Source organism: Acanthaster planci, linkage group LG20 (genome assembly GCF_054643075.1).
Source record: "Acanthaster planci isolate LZ-2023a linkage group LG20, COTS_SCS, whole genome shotgun sequence".
Taxonomy (NCBI): Eukaryota; Metazoa; Echinodermata; class Asteroidea; order Valvatida; family Acanthasteridae; genus Acanthaster; species Acanthaster planci.
Genome location: NC_141796.1, coordinates 11,360,775 through 11,379,301, shown reverse-complemented (window position 1 = coordinate 11,379,301; position 18,527 = coordinate 11,360,775). Strand labels below are relative to the sequence as shown.

At 41.1% G+C, this 18,527-nt stretch overlaps 2 protein-coding genes across 5 annotated transcripts; both read right to left on the bottom strand.

Annotated features, from left to right (window-relative positions):
• Positions 1 to 74: 74 nt before the first annotated feature.
• On the bottom strand, positions 75 to 4,657 carry LOC110987724 (uncharacterized). 3 transcript variants are annotated; one of them, XM_022250721.2, is made up of 7 exons: positions 4,526 to 4,657; positions 3,199 to 3,272; positions 2,113 to 2,335; positions 1,682 to 1,760; positions 1,136 to 1,204; positions 808 to 921; positions 75 to 312 (listed from the first exon to the last, which is right to left on the bottom strand). In XM_022250721.2, the coding sequence occupies exons 3-7, from the start codon at positions 2,203 to 2,205 to the stop codon at positions 173 to 175; spliced, it is 495 nt and encodes a 164-aa protein (XP_022106413.2). In that variant the 5' UTR covers positions 2,206 to 2,335; positions 3,199 to 3,272; positions 4,526 to 4,657; the 3' UTR covers positions 75 to 172. The 3 variants fall into 3 exon arrangements, with proteins under 3 accessions (XP_022106413.2, XP_022106414.2, XP_022106416.2); XM_022250722.2 differs by having other exon boundaries at positions 2,113 to 2,305; XM_022250724.2 differs by lacking the exon at positions 3,199 to 3,272 and having other exon boundaries at positions 4,526 to 4,635.
• Positions 4,658 to 10,817: 6,160 nt separating this feature from the next.
• Positions 10,818 to 18,066, bottom strand: LOC110987695 (uncharacterized). 2 transcript variants are annotated; one of them, XM_022250668.2, is made up of 7 exons: positions 17,907 to 18,066; positions 16,388 to 16,452; positions 15,160 to 15,510; positions 14,481 to 14,843; positions 14,112 to 14,270; positions 13,315 to 13,893; positions 10,818 to 13,096 (listed from the first exon to the last, which is right to left on the bottom strand). In XM_022250668.2, the coding sequence occupies exons 1-7, from the start codon at positions 17,975 to 17,977 to the stop codon at positions 13,026 to 13,028; spliced, it is 1,659 nt and encodes a 552-aa protein (XP_022106360.2). In that variant the 5' UTR covers positions 17,978 to 18,066; the 3' UTR covers positions 10,818 to 13,025. The 2 variants fall into 2 exon arrangements, with proteins under 2 accessions (XP_022106360.2, XP_022106359.2); XM_022250667.2 differs by having other exon boundaries at positions 10,818 to 13,893.
• Between the last annotated feature and the right edge of the window lie 461 nt (positions 18,067 to 18,527).

Here is an 18,527-nt window from a genome sequence, read left to right as displayed (position 1 = left end):
CTTAGATGTTGACCGTAAATCAGTAAATTATAATCACTAGAAGTCTTGAGAGGGAGAGAGAGAGAGAGAGGCTCCATAGGTTTCTTAAGGTAACTAGACTACCAATAAGATTAGATATCCGTTTCAAATTCCAGTCATTCCTGTGTCCAAATCTTTTCAGGAGGTGGCGTTGCTAGTTCACCTCTACGCACACACCTTCCACCCTCAGCCGATCACCTCCAGTCACGATGTTTTGAACGGTCATCTTGAACCGCTGGCCGTTGATGGTGAACGTGTTTGAACTGAACGGTAGCTCGCCAGACAAACTGGCCACTAGAAAAGGAACACGACGAATCAGGGAATGTTTCGTTGTAAAGCAATTTTAGTGACATCGACTGTCGGTCGGATTGTAGTTACAGATAAATTGACAGATTTAAAATTGTCTGTACAGATGAGAACGCGTGCATGGAATGTTTTAGTGCAGTGAATTAACGCACTTGTCCAATCCCATTGATATAACAAGTTCCTAAGTGTGAACTGATACAGACCAATCAGTGGCCTAACTTGGGCTAAATGTCCATGGGAGGGGGCACTCAGGGGTGCATACATTTATTCAAGGGAGCACCAAAAGGAAAAAGCTGCAACTGTATAACGATATTATTCAACTGAGATTTGGGGGGGGCGGCACCTGGAGAGTCACAGGCATTCACGGGGGGGGGACACATGTCCCCCGTGTATGCGCCACTGAGACCAACAGAAGGCCAAAGCGATCATTCGAAGGTTAGTTTATTCCAGTCAAGGAAGCGAATCCAAATTCTATGAAATTACCTGTCTTCACATAGTCCACGTGAAGATCCCAGTATCCTTCTGTATTACAGCAGTATTCGAGTCCAATGGATAACTTGTAAGCATCCCCGTCTGGTTTGTATTCGATGAACGCAGCTGAAAAACAAGTCATACAGGGTAACCCTGTCATGTGACAGATATCGTAGATACCATATCTATGGTCGTTACATATTCCCCCAATTTTTTTTTTCGAAACGTATGTAGGATAAACGTTTCTCAGACAACACATAAAGGTTAACAAACCATAAAAATGTCTTGTGACACAAGAATGTACAAGCAAAGAAACAAAAATATATCATTTATTGCTCACATCCAAAGTCACCGACTTCAACATTACAACCAGTATCCCAGCAGAAGAAATCATCGGCGGCAGCGCAGGCTGGCAAAAACAAATAGGCAAGTATTATCAGCTCGGTAAAATGTAACGTGAACGTTTACAGTGCTAATTATGATGGCTCCGATCTGTCGTAGGCCTACGCTATTCACAAGCGTACCTTCCTGTCATGCTGTGCCTCTTTGTAGAGTTTCTGTTAAATCTACAAGGTTTATGAGAAAATGCATTAGAAAATGTCTTCCTTGCTTTTGTCATTGGTTGTCGTCAGCAAAGGCCTACACTAAAAAAAAATCTATCGTTTTGTCTGACCATGCTATGCTACATGCATTCATATAGTCTTTCTAAAACTTGGTGGTCCTGATAATAACAAGGTTTGTTGAAATATCTGATCAAGAGTGCAGAGACTTGACACCGTAAAGTAAAATGCAGAGCCCTTAGTACAGTTATTGAAGGGAGGTAGGTGTATTCTCGATCCGGGGTCAGGGTGGGTGATAACCTTTTGCAGAAATATTTTTCGTTTACCTGGTTGCATTTGTCGTTTGTCTTCCAGAAGACGAGAGATCAGTTCTTCAATCAGTTGGCTCTGGGAACGACGCTTGAGCTACATGCAACCCAAGAGAAGTTATAGGAAACAGTAACTAATGAATTGTCGACAAATGCACGGACACTTGCAGAAAAATGGTTCCATAATTCATAGTATGTTGAAATAAGGGGCCTAGCGTCTACACGGTCACGGATGTTATATATTTTTCCCCAGGAGCCTACATAATCCTGTATGACTGCCCAAAACTACCATTGTGAAATGTTGCAAGTGGAACTCCATGTCTAGTTCGACAGACAGTCGGTAGGACTAACTTGAGTCAGGTTCCCACTGGGATGATCAAACAGCATTTGCTTACAATCGTGTCACTCCATAACAGGAAGTGAGTAAAACATATCTGGAACAAACATACCTCGGGAAACTCCTGGACGGTCCGGTGTTCAGGCCAGGCCAGGACCTGACAAGCCAAAAGGCCGAAAACAACGAAGACCAGCAAAGATCGCATAATGTTCAGTTATCAGATGAAATGGCTGTCAGGATAGACGAGGAGGAACCAACTTCACAGCAACGAGCGCCAACCAATAGAAGTCGATCGGAGGAGTGGCCTTTTGTGTCACAATGCCAAACAAATCGTACTATATCGTGGTACAATAAGAATAGTCAGCGAGGTCGCGCATCTGTGACTCCTGACTATCTCAGTAAATCCCCTATAAAGAGGTGTCAATACTTCTACGTTCAATATTCTCAATGGAGGTCAACCAACAAAATTAAGGCATTGTGGTAAGGCAACAAAAAGCAATTTACATTATATCGTATGACCTTACGAATCCGAAATAGTGAAAGTTGCGTGACCACAACTGGTATTTTACAGTCGCATCCAAACCAAATTTTGTAGGGGTCAACATAAGCTGCATGCCTCGGGGAGAAGAAGGAAAACAAATTCGGGGATTTCTTTTTGTAATTAAATAGCCCTCTATGGCGCTATTCATGCACATTCGAGCGGAGGACATCACAAATAAGACATCATTTATACCACAGGTTTCGTACGAGGTATCTTTGTGGACCTTTTCGGCTTAGACCTAATAGGATCTAACCTGCTTTTCTTCATACGATTACGTTCTCTTTCGTATCAACGTGGCCATCAGTCATCAGGCTATAAAGCCCCGCAGTTTTGTCAGACTTCGTGAATTCTCTCTGACTTCGGAACAATGGTCCAGTGAGAAACGAAGCCCGACATTCTCAGTTGATTTATCCCTTGTCCTTTAAATCGTTTCCAGGGTTATAAATTTGAGTCACCAAATTCCTAGTGCCATTGTTAATACGTCTGTGTGTATAATAGGCATCGTAGGTGCAGTAACAATGATTTGGACATAAAATGATAGAACTTGAACAATCACATTTACAACTTCAAATTTTCTGTTTTGGCTTAATTTCCAGCTCCATTTTGAACGACTGCAACCAAGCATACAAAAGTACAATTCTATAACCTCGTACGTACTTGTAGAAGTAATGTAGATAACCGATGTTGATAAGAACGACCGTAGAGAACAGAAAAATGGTTTTCATCCTCATCTGTAGTAAAAAATACAGATATGATCAGCACATATTGGTACTTTTTCCAAAGCTCGATTTTTTTTACTGTAAAACCGGTTTTGAACGTTTTGTGAAACTGAATTGAGAGACACCTTTTGGTGGACAATTACAGAACAGACATCGATAACACCGCTATGATACAAATACAAGCAAAAGGAAGGGAATTTCACTTAAACTTTTGAATACTTTTTTATATCATAAAAATAACGAATTCACATGGAATTAGTTCATTCCCTCAAGAACATCAAATCTCTACTACTTAACTTTCTGTTGCATGTGATTAATGCATGTACAGTTGGATGCCTTCGTGACAATGATGATATTCATGCTGGACAAAAAGTGTTCTTTTAATATTCTTCGTTGAAACAAGAAATTCCTTTGCTAACTATACAGTTTAAACGAAGCGAAGTCTCAACTTTGTGAAAACCGAGTATATGAGATTTATTTTCTTGTCTAAGATTTCCACTTGCTTCTTTGCAGGAATCTAATAGTGCAATGAACTTGCCAAGTTCTGCATAGGATTGAAAACCGGAGCACGAAGCACCTGCAAGAATTCAATTTGCAGGTTGGCTAATCACAATGCAAAAAATCTGCCGACCCTTTCCAAACGCGTGCTGGGTCGACAGATTTCGCGCAACGTGATTGGTCAAAGCGTTGCAAATTCTTGGAGGCGAGCTACTGTGAAACGCCCGTATTGCTCCATTACTTTTAAAGAGTGCGACATATTTTTTTGACAGCTGTTTGAAGTATTTTAACGCAAAGAGTTCCATGTGCGAACGCCACTTATGACATCCCGTGCATACCGTGATCCTTTGAGTCTGGTCTGAAAAATTAGCCTTTCAGAAGTATGGCGGACACAATGTGAGGGTGCTATTTGAAGTGAAATTTGGAGCAAACACAAAAGATTTTATCCAAACCAAAAAGCGCTCTCCTATCGTGTCCCCCGTGCCCGCCAAAAGGTTAAGAGTTTTATCAGCCACTTGTAGGAAAAATATATAGACCAGACTCCATAATCCTGGTTAATAGGGTCTTTGGATAAGAAGAACGAAGTATGTATTGAAAATCATAGCATATAGGCCTAACGTGCCATTGCATAATTTTGTAACTTTGCCAATGGGGACGCAAAATTTGTCTCAGGGGAATTACAACGCACACGGCCCCTCAGAAATGTTGCTTAAATATTTTTTTCAGCAGTAATAACATAAGGTGACTGGAAGGGACTGAAACTTTACCTTAAGAAATTCCTGGAAGGGGCCTCCTTCAGGCCAGGCGAGGATCCGGCAGACCGGAATCCCCAGAACCACAGGACGGGACGGGTAGAGGTCGTATCGTGCCATATGATGCAAGATACGGGCGGAGAGAACCCCCCCCCGCCTTTGTGCTGGTCACTGTTTGATGGGAATCTCAGGAATTCTTTACAGACTTCTAGGGGGATGTGTTAGGTAACAATAGCCTAGAGTGCCTATAGGGATTGGACATTATGGGGGGGTATCCATCATGTACGGTAAGCTGAGATGTATAGACTCAAAGCAACTGAACAACCGCAAATGGAGTGTACGTACGGCGCACTGTACCTATTTTTATGTTGAACTCATCTTACGTAATATGCAAATAGTTCCCCCATGGTTGTTTTGTGCAAAACAGGCATGGTTGTGGATTCTAATGATAGCTTGTCAAATCTCTCAGCAGTATTCAAGTTTTAATGCCCTAACAACGCCAACCTGGAGGTAGCCTGATGTTACAATAGAAGGACGCAGGCGTTTGAACTGCTTTCTTTTCGGTCCCTGTTTTTGGGGTATGGAATACCTGCATGGCTACCGAGTGCACCAGAGAGCGACTTGTTTCATTCTCAGGCGGAGAGTTGGGTTTTATGTCATACTCTGATAGACTCCTACCCTGGAATCGCCAAAAATCTCTCTCTTGTCATTTGTGATCAAGGGATTAATTAATATTGTCAAACACATTATGGTAAATGAAAGACGCTCTAAAATTTCAACTTTTAAGCATTTGTTTGCCAGGACTCAGGGTCTACACCAATCACCAATTCATCAGTTTCCCCGACTTTGGTCAGAATTACCCGTTGATCTTCGTAATACTTGGATTCTGATGCCCCTCATCAGATTTTTAGGGTCACTGGCGCGTAATATCCTGCTCTCCTCATATTGTTTGATTGTTTTTTTCTTTTCTGGCAGCTTGGTCTGGTTCTTTGTACTCATATCATTGTCCATCCCATTTTGTTCGTTTTTGCTAGGCCTTTCCAATGTGGCCATTTTGTTAGTCCTTTGTCATTGCTGTCCCTGCTTTTAATTTGTATTTGCATTTGACAAAATAAAATAATTAGTAATAGTAATAGCATGATGTTCGGCATCAGACAATATGGCTGTCCAGACAGACAAGAAGCTAATTTCACAGCAACGCACGCAAGTGGATAATAGTGAACAGCTAGGAGCCTGCCTTTTATTTCACAATTACCTCATTGTGCCTTACTTTCCTACATCATTACAACAAACTAGTCGGCTGAGTTGTGATGGTTGACGAATCCCAGTAAATTTGGGACGGAAAAGATAGTACCACCTCTATCACGTAAATGAAGCATTCAAACCATTCAATGTAAACGAAAGCAAGACAGTTTAGGCCTACAGAGCAACCCGCCCAGGCAATTCCTACCAAACCGTCGAGTTGTTTTGCGCAGTAGTGACACGGGTGGACCAAATCCCAGGTTTTTGGCAGCTTTTCGGGTGGCTGGGTCCAAACAATTTGGATATTTCTTAACCTACAGTGACCCTGTTGAATGGCGAGGCTGAATTCTCTAAAATACTGTTCGCAAACCCTTTTAAAACCAACATTTAGACCCAGGTCCCTTCTTAAAAAATTGTCATAAGCAGAAGGAGGTTGGTCCTCAACCCGCTGGATCTGCCCCTACTCATTGAACAAGTTTCTTGAGAGAGTCGTCTGTTACACCAACTCAGTGCCGTAGACAAGGGGGTACGATAACTGCCCGGGAAGAGCCTGGCTTCGTCACTTGGTAGTCGATGACTTGACAAAATCGGATTTTTATTTAGTAGCTCCTAGGCTTAGAGGTTTTATGTCTCTTTGTCCGTATAAGAGGATGGCATCAGATGAAGCGTATAGGTGACTGACCTGGATTCCAATGCAAACTAAACAATACGCAATAGCTTGATGGCTTCATCGCTGTCTTCACGCAATGGGGAACTGAAGGGGCTCGATTTGTGAATCTTAAGATTGAAACAAGCACAAGAGAAACATGTTGACATTTTTCCTGTCCTTACCACAGTGTGAAAAAAATTACAGAAAGACCTAATAAAACACGACGGGCTTGTGAATGTTTCACCCTGTATCGTTGCTGCATTAGAGATATTTCAACCACATATTTTACTAATACATTTTTGGTTGGTACTGCTGTTGTTATGTTAAAGGCAACACACTGTATATCATACTTTTTTTCTGTAACATTTATTCTAAAAATTCACCCCTAATAAGTTGAAATAATTATGGCAATGTTAACTTAATAGAGAGGAACCGTTCTCGGCCTTAGATGTTGACTATTAATTAGTAAATCATTATCAATCACAATCATTAAAAGACACGAACCCTTTTTTCCATATTTCTCTGTTGCTCCAAACTGTTACCTCCCATTAAGCGTATGTGTTTCTCCGGCAAATGTTTGAGCTACAATTGATAAAAAGATGTCAGCCCAACAAGACCGTGCTAAACCTTAACCACATCTCGAATATCAACATAAAAAAAGAAGAAAACAAGTTTTGTGCATTTTTTGTTTGGGGATACTTTGGAGACTTTAGTGACATCGACTGTCGGTCGGAGGTTGTAAGTATACATAAACACACAGATTTAAAATCGTGGAGAAAGGACGCGTGGAATGGTTTTTTATAGTACTGTGAAACGCATTTGTCCTATCCCATTGACATGAACAAGTTCATTATTGTGAACTGATAAAGACCAATCAGTGGCCTAACTTGGGCTAAATGTCCGGGGGAGGGGGCACCCAGGGGTGCACACAAGTTTTTCAAGGGGGGCCCCACAAGAAAAAAAGGTGTAACTGTATATTACTCAACGGAGATTTCAGATGGGGGGGGGGGCACGTGCATCCGCGGGGGGACACGTCCCCGTATATACGTCACTGAGACCAACAGGAGACCAAAGGGATCATTCGGGGAGTTTATCCCAGACAAGGAACAGAATCCAAATTTTAGGAAATTACCTGTCTTCACATAGTCCACGTGCTCATCCCAGAATCCTTCTCTATTACAGCAGTATGTAAGTCCAATGGATAACTTGTAAGCATCCCCCGTCTGGTTTGTACACGATGAATGCAGCTGAAAACCAAGTCATATAAGGTAACCCTGTCATGTGACCGATACCATAGATACCATATCTATGGTCGTTTAACAAAACGAATATTCCCCTAATTTTCTTGTCGAAAGGTATGTCTGGTGACAATTTGCCATTGTCATCATACCAAACTCGTAACTATTGGCACAAGAAACAAAACCAACCAAGCAAAAACGGTTAAATTTATTGCTTACATCCAAAGTCACCGAGATCAGCATTGCAACCAGTATCCCAGCAGAAGAAATCATCGGCGGCAGCGCAGGCTGGCAAAAACAAATAGGCAAGTATTATCAGCTCGGTAAAATATAAAGTAAACGTTTACAGTGCTAATGGGAGACTTTGAGACGCATGGTGGCGGCAAACAAAAAACAAACAAACAACCCAACAAACAAACAAACAAACAAACAACCCAACAAACAAATAAACAAACAACACACAAACAAACCAACCAACACCCCAACAAACAAACAAACAAACAAACACCCCAACACCCCAACAACCCCAACAAACAAACAAACAAATACGTCCGTGTCTATGGTGCGCTATTCACAAATACACATTTCAGTCGGTCGTGCTGTGCCTCTATGTACAGTTTCGGTTAAATATCGGGGGGTAGCATAAGAGACCGCATTTCTTTGTTTTCTCTCTTTGTTCATGTTAGCATACACTCAGAAAAAATGATTTGTCTCACTATGGCATGTTATAATATGTACACGCATACATATGTAGGCCTATGCCTTAAAAGTTGGTGGTTGTGATAATGCATGACAAGGTTCATTACCATTAAAATGACCAACACCTGACCAATATTGAAAAGACTACACAGCGTCAAATAAAATTGAGAGTACAGTTACTGAATGGAGGTACTTATACGTATGTTTACTCTCATTCGGGGTCAGGGTGGGCGGTAACTTTTTCAGGAAAAACCTGTTTACCTGGTTGCATTTGCCGTTTGTCTTCCAGAAGACGAGAGATCAGTTCTTCAATCAGTTGGCTCTGGAAACGACGCTTGAGCTGCATGCAACCCAAGAGAAGTTACAGGTAACTAACGATCAGTAAATTGTAGGCCGTGACGTATAGACACCACACAAATCCAAAGGTGCTTCAAGTTTGTTCATCAGTGGCCTAGGGCTACGTATTACACTGCCCCTCCTTCACAGTTGGTATTGCGTCCTACACCGAATTCATAAACATGTCAATGTTGCACGATACCAAATTTTACCGTAGATCATCAACCGTCTATTCTTGTGTTCAGACTTGGCTTTGGGCAGATAAAAATGCAAGCTTGGGTAAAAAAAGAATTAGAAAAGATAATTTATAATTGTAACCTCTAAAAACATCCAAAATACCGGAATAGGCCTACTTGAGAGAAAATCAAAGGCAACTAAAAATTGTGTCAAAACCCCCAAATGGCCAACGTCCCTTAGACCTACTATTAAGTCAGATTTGTGTTCACAGTCAGTGGTGAAATGAGCGACCTGGCGAGTAGACGGTCGGTCACGTACGTTGTAGAAGAACTGAACTTCTTGACTATATATATCGCCCCAAGGGCCTACAGGATGTCTTCAAAGACTGCCTCAAAACCACCATTCTGAAATGTTTTAAGTGGAGCTCCAGACGGCCGGTACATGTATAACTAATTTTAGTCAGGTTCAAAACACTGCTTACAACCGTGTCGCTCCATTATAGGAAGTGAGTAAAACACATCTGGAACAAACATACCTCGGGAAACTCCTGGAAGGTCCGGTGTTCAGGCCAGGCCAGGACCTGACAAGCCAAAAGGCCGAAAACAACGAAGACCGGCAGAGATCGCATAATGTTTAGTAATCAGAAAAGATGGCTTTCCGGACAGACGAATAGTAACCAACTTCACAGCAACGAGCGCAAACCAGTACAAGTCGATTAAAGAAGTGGCTTTTTGTGTCACAATGCCCAACAAATAGTACCACTGTCGTGGCACAAAGGATAGTCCGCGAGGTTGCGGATTTGTGGATTTACATACTATCTCAGTAAATCCCCTATCGAGAGGTGTCAGTGCTTCAGCGCTCAATATTCCCAATGGAGATCAGCCGATAAAATTAAGGCATTGTGGTAAGTCATTAAAGCAATATATATAACGCGTACCACCTTGCCAACCAGATACAGTCAAAGCTACGGGGAGTTGTGACCACACCTGGCATCCAAACCAAATTTTGTGGGGTCAACTTAAGCTGCAGGAGTTTGGTAATTTGGGGAACGACTCGGAAGGCAAATGAATTTGGAGATTCATAACGGCCCTTCTATGGCGCTTTTCAGAATTCCAACTTTTTTCCCGAAATAAACAATGCTGTATTTGTTTTACTACACCTCATAAATATTCAAACAGAAATCTCACGTTACTTGTACTCACAGACGCCATTATTTGTTTCCCAGCTGCTAAATTTCCATGTAATGATAGTAGAGTGCAGATGTGCATAGAAACAGGGCTTCAATAGTCTGGTGCTGACATACGTTTTGGGTCTTTACTGTAACAGTTATTAGGATACAATCCCAGACTGGTTCCGTAAAGATTACATGACACAGACCACATATTTACGCGGCAGGTTCCAGAGGGATTTTTTATGCTACCAGAAAAAACTACCGCACGGAAGCGAGGTGGATACTCACCGCTATAACGTCACCTGGTCGCGTACCATTTCTATTTCCCTGACGCAAGGTGGAATTGGCCAATGACGCGCTCCAATTCGCTCATGAATATTTAAGAGGTGTAGTAATCAGGAATACAGTATGCGCAAGATCTCTAAAGTTTAGCCCTTTTTAAATGCGAACTACTGTATGTTATCAGCCTGAAAATGTCTTCGTAGTCCATGAAATTATTGCTTAAACTTCCGTTCACAAAACTTGACAAATATGCCTGATTTTTTTTTCCTTTTATGTCCTATCATTCCATCCTAAAATTCTTTCAGAGGGGAGAGAGGTAACGATAGAAGCCAGTTCTCTGAGGATATGGTTGAGATGCATGATATGATATACATCGTTGATGAAATAATAAGCGCTGTCACACTGCCCGTTTGCAAAAGGAAGTTGTGTATATACATATCTATTAAATTGCGTTTGTAAAAAAACCTTCCATCCAATTACAATGTCGCTAAATTACGTTACAAAAGAAAACCATTATAAATATATGAGCTTTTTTATTACTCCTAAACAACTAGCCCATTTCCATAATATATCAAACTTTATAATTCCTCTTATATAATGATTTGCTCCTTCTAAATAAGATCATGCGATTTTTCCATATACATGTATGGTAGATGTATCTACGACGCTAACGAAGTTAATTTAATTTTATATGACTGTAAGTTCAATTTCAGTTATTTACTGCAGATCCATCTCTCCTCTGCCCGTTGTTTCGTCATAATTGTGATGCTAAAATAAACTTAAAACAAATATTGAAATGTAAACAGAAAGTCTTGAGGGAAAAAACTGAAACAAGTCCCAAACTTGCACATTGCAATTTTTACTTAAAAGGGTGGATAAGAACCAGAATTTGCGGGGGGGGGACAAATGTGAAATTTATTCATGTAAGTTTTTATGGCCATTCTGAAAAGGAAACTACATTTTGTAGCTTTTAATGCGCTTTGGTAGAATGAACTTGACATAGACGAAACACTGTCTTTCCTGCTTTTGTTTATTTTGGAGGGGGGGGCTTTAGTATGGTCCCTGGTTCGCTCTTGAGTTGTTAAATGTCGACATTTGTGTTTTGCACTTTTTTTACATTCGACACAGACCACTTTTTGAAATGTCAAACTGTATACACGATAGTAAGACTAAATTTTGCGATCACCCTTTCGAAACATGAAATTAGTGAGCAAATATTATCAAAGCTAATAAATGTACAAGCCTTTGTTAAAGGAACCAGGTAATGGATTTTTCTAGAATCATTTTTTGTGTATCTCTGTACTCTTCTTCCATGTATGAAGACTGTTTGACATCTTTTTTGAGTTACGTGAACTGAACGGTGCACTTTTTGAATCATTATAAATTGACCAAGCATTTATGGACAAGTGAGGGCGCCTTTGCTTTGATGTAAATCCAGGAAGACAAAGTTCAGGTTGCATGATTTCATGTTCAAATTGTAAACCCAAATTTAATATCTGGAAACATTTCTATAAAAAGGATTTTTTGCTGGATTATTGCCATATATTTACACAGCAATAAATTGCCAAAGAAATAAAATCTGCCATAGCAGTGGATAAAAAATCTAGAAATTTTCAGTGCACAAATCAGTGCAACATTGAGATTTATTGCCTTGGATGACGTCATAGTTCTGCTCATGAATATGCAAATATGCATTAGCATAAAAACACAAAAGCATCAAAATCTGGGTTAAAATTGCAAAATAAAAATTAAAATCAGGTTAATTGAAACCCAAAGATACAATTTCAAGGGTTTTTTAAGGTGAAATTTATAAAAATATTTCCATTTCCTGGTTCCTTTAATTAATTATATCAGTACGGTAATTATATCAACTTAATACACTGTTCTTTGACGCACTTTTGTTAATTTACTATTGGAAGGTTTTCAATCTACACGTACATTAGACATGACAGCTTTTTGAATTTACGCCAGGCATACATCAACTTCATGCAGCGATTTATTCTTGGCCGGTCTTAAACGCACATTGAAGACCGTCTCAAGAGAACGGACGCGACTAATGCCCAAGTTAGAGGCGAGGGCAATATCAGCGTTCGTTCTTAGCACATATTTACTCCCATTCATCAATACCTTTGTATTCGAAAGGTCAAAAGCAGTTCATATATGATGAATTTCCTGCAATTTGGTTCTAGATTTTTACTTTCATTTTCCCCAACCACCCCGTCCATTTTATGGGATACTCCTTTTGAAAGTTGTCCAATAGAATACCCTTCAATGAACGCGGCACGTCGCGTGTACACAGACTCCTGACCAATCAGACCCGATTAAACTGTCTTGTATGCATAACCACCGATCTCCACCAATGATATCCTTATGTGCTGCAGCGACGGGTGGTATAAAAGTTCAAACTTTGCCGGAATGAATTAGTTGCCAGTAAGGGAATGGCCTGGTTCGTTCCCTTTTCAGCGGGCAATCATCAAATGTTATTACACGGTCACGTGATGCGTTTCTATAGTATGGAGGGTTGATTTTGGTGGTAGCAACGCGAAGCGGCGAAGTGCTTTTGCCCCTAACGGTGCCTCCGCTGTTAGGAATTTTTGCCCTCTCTTGGTCCAGCTCGGGGCTCATAAAGAGACGGGAGCTTGTAACATGGACTACAGCACGTCTTCCATCACAACGTTTTGGTTTTGGGGACCCTTCTGATAAATCCTGACGATGGAGCTATCATATAACGCAAGCCTCTGACCAGACTCGAACATACACATCCCGCGAATACCGGGCCATGGCTTGACAAACTGACGAAGAAAATTGCCATTGAGATCATACTGGATAATTTCAAATTGTCTGTTACATTTAGTGTCACTGACAATGAATACAAACGAATCGGTTACAAAGAGACGAACTGGATTTAAAATATTTTGCACAATGAAATCCTTCTCGTCTATTTGCTTTTCAGTAACCTTGATCAGTTTTACTGAGCTCTGATTATCGCTTTTGTATACAAAGATCTCACCTGCTGAACCCCCAGCAAGTATTGCAGGGGAAAACTTGAGCTGGATAGACCTCATCTTTTGTCCTTGTGAATCAAACATAACGATGGAGTTATCAATGCCGTCCCCTGCGTATAGGTTGCCACTTTTGTCAACCGCCAGGTCGGTGAGTTCATGACTTTTGCTGATTAGAGGGACCTCCTCACAATTGCTAGAGGCGGCTGTCTTCTTGGTTGATCCGGCCTTTTCTTGAGCAGACTTCAACTTTTCTGTTTTCTCGTCCGTGGAAAGTGAACAAAAAAGGTCCTCACGCAAAGGTTTGAAACTTACGATGGTAATGTCTCCATGTGTAGTGCCAAGAAGCAGACGACAACCGTCATGATGGGTTACCATAGTGATGTATTTTCCGGATTCATGACGAAGATTGGTCTTATGGTCCGCCGGAGTAAAATCCGGTGAGAATGTGTGTAAACCACTGCTATCCAGAACAGCCACGTACGAATTGTTGAAAACGGCGACGCTCTTCAACGAGAAGAAGTCATATCCCGGCTTTTTTCCTTTTTGGCCCAAAAAGAAATCAAGAATCCACTGATCTTGAGAACCTGTATCAAAGTCAAGGGAGAAAGATTAGAATTCCAAACTTTGTGAGAGATATAGGGATCATCTTTCAAAATATCAACAGAAAATACTTTAATCTTGATACCTCACGCCGACAGAAAAGACAAGTTTGCTAAGATTAAACCGTTCACTTATGTTTTCAAGTTTGAAAATTATAAATCGAAAACTACATTTCCAGGTACATGTGTAAAAAAAGACTTACCAGAGTCAACTTTTGGACCTTTTGGGTTTTCCAGCCAACGCTTGTAGCGTCTCTGTTTTGTGAAACACTTCCACCAGACAAGAAAAACGATGAAGATTACAAGCGATATCAAGATGACTGCCACACAGATGCCGATGATTGTCCCTAGATTACCCGAATCTGAAAGTTCAAAAAAAGTGAATACTCGCATTTCTTCGCAAGAACCAGAACGAATTTAGAAATATTGTAACTGCGATAGAAAAAGGAATGTGTTGCAACTTGAAATCGTGGCATCAATGGATTTGTGGACAGCAACATGTGTACATTCAAATTTGTACAAGGTAACAAGTAGTTGATGTCAAAATGTAACTTCAATAAAAAAAAACCCACCTGTCATGCCTGTGATTTGTATAGAAACCCTCGAACTCTGAAGATAGAAACTGTCGGGTGTTGAAGACACGTGACACCAGAAACCAAGAGACTTTTCAGAAGGTATCGATTGGAGAATCAAATCATTATTAGAATCAACCTTATATCCCTCGGCATAAGAAACTTCCCCGTCAGAAAACACTTGTGCCGTTATCACTGTCTGTCCATCTGGTCCAGTGATTTCTTTAGACCAGTATAAGGTTGGCTTGCTAAGAGAAGAGGCTCTTTTGATTGGGCAGAAGATTTTGGGTTCCCGTTCGTCCCTCAGTATTGTGACATTGTTCCCATCTTTAATTGTACCACGTTCAGTTGGGAACAGATCATCTATGAACAGAAACACAATATGACCAAAAACATTAATCCACCGACTACAATTGCTCGGCACAAACATTGAGAATCATTCATCAAAATGTGAACGCATAAGATAACGACGTACTTAGACATGTGCGTAAGGCAGAGTGACTCTTTCTCGGAGAAAACAGCAGAACAACGAACACGCTCGGCATCATAACACGACAATAAACAAAATGTACAAAGACAAATGTCCACGTCACGAGAAAAGCATGAAGACTTACAAAAACCAGAGTAGTTACATATACAACCACAAAAGTCATTTATCGGTCGTCTATTTATTCAATACCTATCACGACGACTTCTACGTTGTTTTCTCTATCATTTGCCTCAACTGATGCCCCTTTTTTACACTGGTACGTCCCCCCGTCTTCGCCGACCACTGATTTGATGACGAGGCTCAAGTCTGGCGCCAACTGGTAGCGAGCCGCTGCACTGAAGTTGTCACCGTCCTTTGTGACGAGAACCAGCAGGGTCGACTCGAGCGCCCCGTCCGGAATCTGAGGCACCTTGTACCATGCGATCGCCTCAGCATCTGTACCGTTGGCCAGACTCATGCACGATATGCGCTGGGACTTTCCCTGCTGAAGATAGAACCTGGACTCCGAGACAAGGATGCCGTCTATGACAGTATTGGCACCTGAAAACCAACGAAGAACGTGAAAAAGGTCACCGTCTGATGTAACAAAACATAAAACGAAATATTGACAGCTGAGCTTTGCTTGGTGGTTTTTGCTGACATATCAATGCAGATTAATAGTTTCTAATCCATCAAGAACAATAAATAATTTTGTGTTTAAAATTCAGTGCACGTTTAATTACCACCACCTAAAATTTATGTCAAAGTAATTTCCGTACTTAAAAAATGGCAGTGACATTGATCTTGGCTCTTTTTCATCTGGAGTGACCGATCCCGTAAATTATTCTGCTTATACCTCCACATAATTAAGTCTGCGTGAAACCCTCCAAAACTAATTGTCAAGACATCGAAGGAAATCATTTCCCTCCTGCAGATTCAGGTCTAGCATGCATCATGCTATTATTAATACCACACAGATGTGTCAATATTGTGCATCAATATTGTGACGACAATGCCAGCGCACGTAAACTGAATAAAGGTCTGAAGTTCACCCGTCTGTGTTGCATTGCATGCATTTCCAATAGTGTCTCTTGTGTGGGTTTAAAGTTCACATACCTGCAGCGATCCTGGCAAAAACCCGCCAATATGCACAGACGGTTTCTTCATGCATGGAAAAACATCGTGATCAAGTTCAACAGCTAGTATGTGTTGGTACTGTACATGCGAACAGACCAGCAACAAGTCTGTATATAGCCTGGCAGTGCATATCTGGCTTGCGATGCGCGCGCAACCCCCAGCGCCATTCCCGTCATATACACACATCATACATGTAGTACCCGACATGGACTACATACAGTGAGTGTCATTTGAATCACAGCACATACGACTCACTAGTTTATGTTCATATCTATATGTAGCCACATAGGCCTACACGTACCATTGACTAGGAACACATTGCACACCAGAACACCGCAAAAGCAGCAGAAACCAACCAGCTCTTTGCTGAAGAAAGAAAACAAAAACATTCAAGTATTCCAGAATCTCGTTCGCTTGAAAAGGCACAGTAAACCTGGGCCTATGATTAATACAATCATGAAAGAACTTTTAGGTTTATATCATTTCGAGTATGCACAACAACGTTAGTTTCGGGATATACTTCCTTCCAGTTTCAATATTCTTTACGGCATTGCGGTCTACAATTAGGGATTTCTCTTATACGGTGTAATGCCTGTGCTTTGGAAGGAAATTGCAATACATCATGTGATACAAGCGGAAACATGAAACTGTATATTTTAAACAAGGATGTGCACGGTCATGGACAGACTAGTTGGGAATCAAACAACCTACGCATGATAAGCTTGTGTCCAACGCTAATTCTAATTTGACATGGAAATGTCATTGGAGTTGACTTAAAACATCAGGAAATTTGCATTACTTGAAGCTTACGAAATAACAAGTCAATTGTGAAAGGGTCACAAATACCTGGACCCAAAATCCTTTAAATGATCTCAATAACCAGTCACTGGTATTAGTACGCTTTAGATTTTTATTCCAAGAAAGCCAATATATGTCATCAAACGACAAGTGTTTTCCCCTAAATTGCAAAAGAAAGCAAGAGCTCACCAAAAAATCCTAGACTACAAACTGAGGAAAAGCTTTCAGCATTTGAGTGAAATTATCATAAAAGAACGAATGATTTAATTCAAGGAATGCTTATTAATGGTGTTAAACACGACCCCCAGCACGCGCCGCCTGATCTAGCTCTCGCTATGAAAAAACTGATAATGTCTAAACAGTGTTGTAGTCGAGTACTTTTCCGCGTACCAAGTACTGCCGAGTGCTTTGACTGCCGAGTACAAAGATAGGTCGACTACTTTGCCAGACGAGTACAAGTACTGGTTTCCGAGTACAAGTACTTGCACTTCCGAGTACGAGTACAAGTACTTCTAATTCAAAAGTAGTTTTATCTTAATTTAGAGACTCTAAGACCTGCCACTGAGTAAAAGAAACACATGCAGATGACATGGCTACAAGAACAACTTCTGGCTAGCAATGTCACGGTCACTACGCGTGCGTTGCAGCAGTCGACACAATTGTTAACGTTAACGTTCACGGCGCGGCGAAGTCTATTTTCTAAGTCTACTTTGATGCTCGAGTACAAGTTTTGGATGTCGAGTTCCGAGTATTTTGTAGCCCGAGTAAAAGAACTGTAGTTTGAGTACGAGTAGTTGGACGTCCGAGTACAAGTACGAGTACTCTGAAAACGGTACTCGAGTGGTACTCGAGTACGAGTACCGAGTACGAGAACTACAACACAGTGTTTAAACAGGTAACAAGGTTGCGAAACGTCAGTGTAACTACACACAACACGATATTACAAACTGATTTTCCACACATAATACACCGTTGAAGACAAATGCTTTCTTGTCAGAATTAACAATGAAAGTTTGACTGACCTGGTCTTTGTTCTCTGATGTTTGTTGTACCCCACGAGTGAATCAGAAGTCCTTTTGTTAGCTGAAGCCATTCTGTCCAGCTTCTTTTATTCGATTCCGGTTGTAGCAGCAGGCTTTACTTGCTAATGGCCGATGACACATTCGCCTGACTCAACCGTGACGTACAACACCAGCGCCCACTAATTTAGAGGGCGTCCTTAAAAAATGTCTGCTGCATGCATGCAATAGGAAAGTTCAACGTGGACTATTTTTAGACCATGCATACCACTGATCAATTTTCCCGGGTAACGCATGACCATTAATATCCGGGGTAGAATGGGCTCAGGGGCCGTCCATGAAGTACATACGAACGAAGGGGGGGGGGGGTTAGTGCAGTTGCCTACACCATGCACAAAGTCAGTGCGTACCGTACGCAAACCAAAACTTTGCCTGTAATGAATCTTCATCATATCAATACCCTTTCTCATCCAAATAAATGACAAACACATTCAGCTTTCAGAAATTCAATCACAGTAACCTTCACCGTCCAACCCACCATTTATCCTTCCGCGCCAACGCCCATTATTAGCACATCGTAACACAGTACAGTAGATGTACTGTGAATGATTCTAAATCAAGGTA

What these genes read in the sequence shown, in the direction of transcription:
- LOC110987724 (XM_022250721.2), bottom strand. Translation starts at nt 2,205, where the DNA reads ATGCGATCTTTGCTGGTCTTCGTTGTTTTCGGCCTTTTGGCTTGTCAG. An exon ending in CCGTCCAGGAGTTTCCCGAG is followed by an intron (nt 1,761 to 2,112) that starts GTATGTTTGTTC and finishes GGTTGCATGTAG; the next exon opens with CTCAAGCGTCGTTCCCAGAG. An exon ending in CGTGGACTATGTGAAGACAG is followed by an intron (nt 313 to 807) that starts GTAATTTCATAG and finishes TTCCTTTTCTAG; the next exon opens with TGGCCAGTTTGTCTGGCGAG.
- LOC110987695 (XM_022250667.2), bottom strand. Translation starts at nt 17,977, where the DNA reads ATGGCTTCAGCTAACAAAAGGACTTCTGATTCACTCGTGGGGTACAAC. An exon ending in CGTAGAAGTCGTCGTGATAG is followed by an intron (nt 14,844 to 15,159) that starts GTATTGAATAAA and finishes TTCTGTTCATAG; the next exon opens with ATGATCTGTTCCCAACTGAA. An exon ending in AGGTCCAAAAGTTGACTCTG is followed by an intron (nt 13,894 to 14,111) that starts GTAAGTCTTTTT and finishes ACTTTGATACAG; the next exon opens with GTTCTCAAGATCAGTGGATT.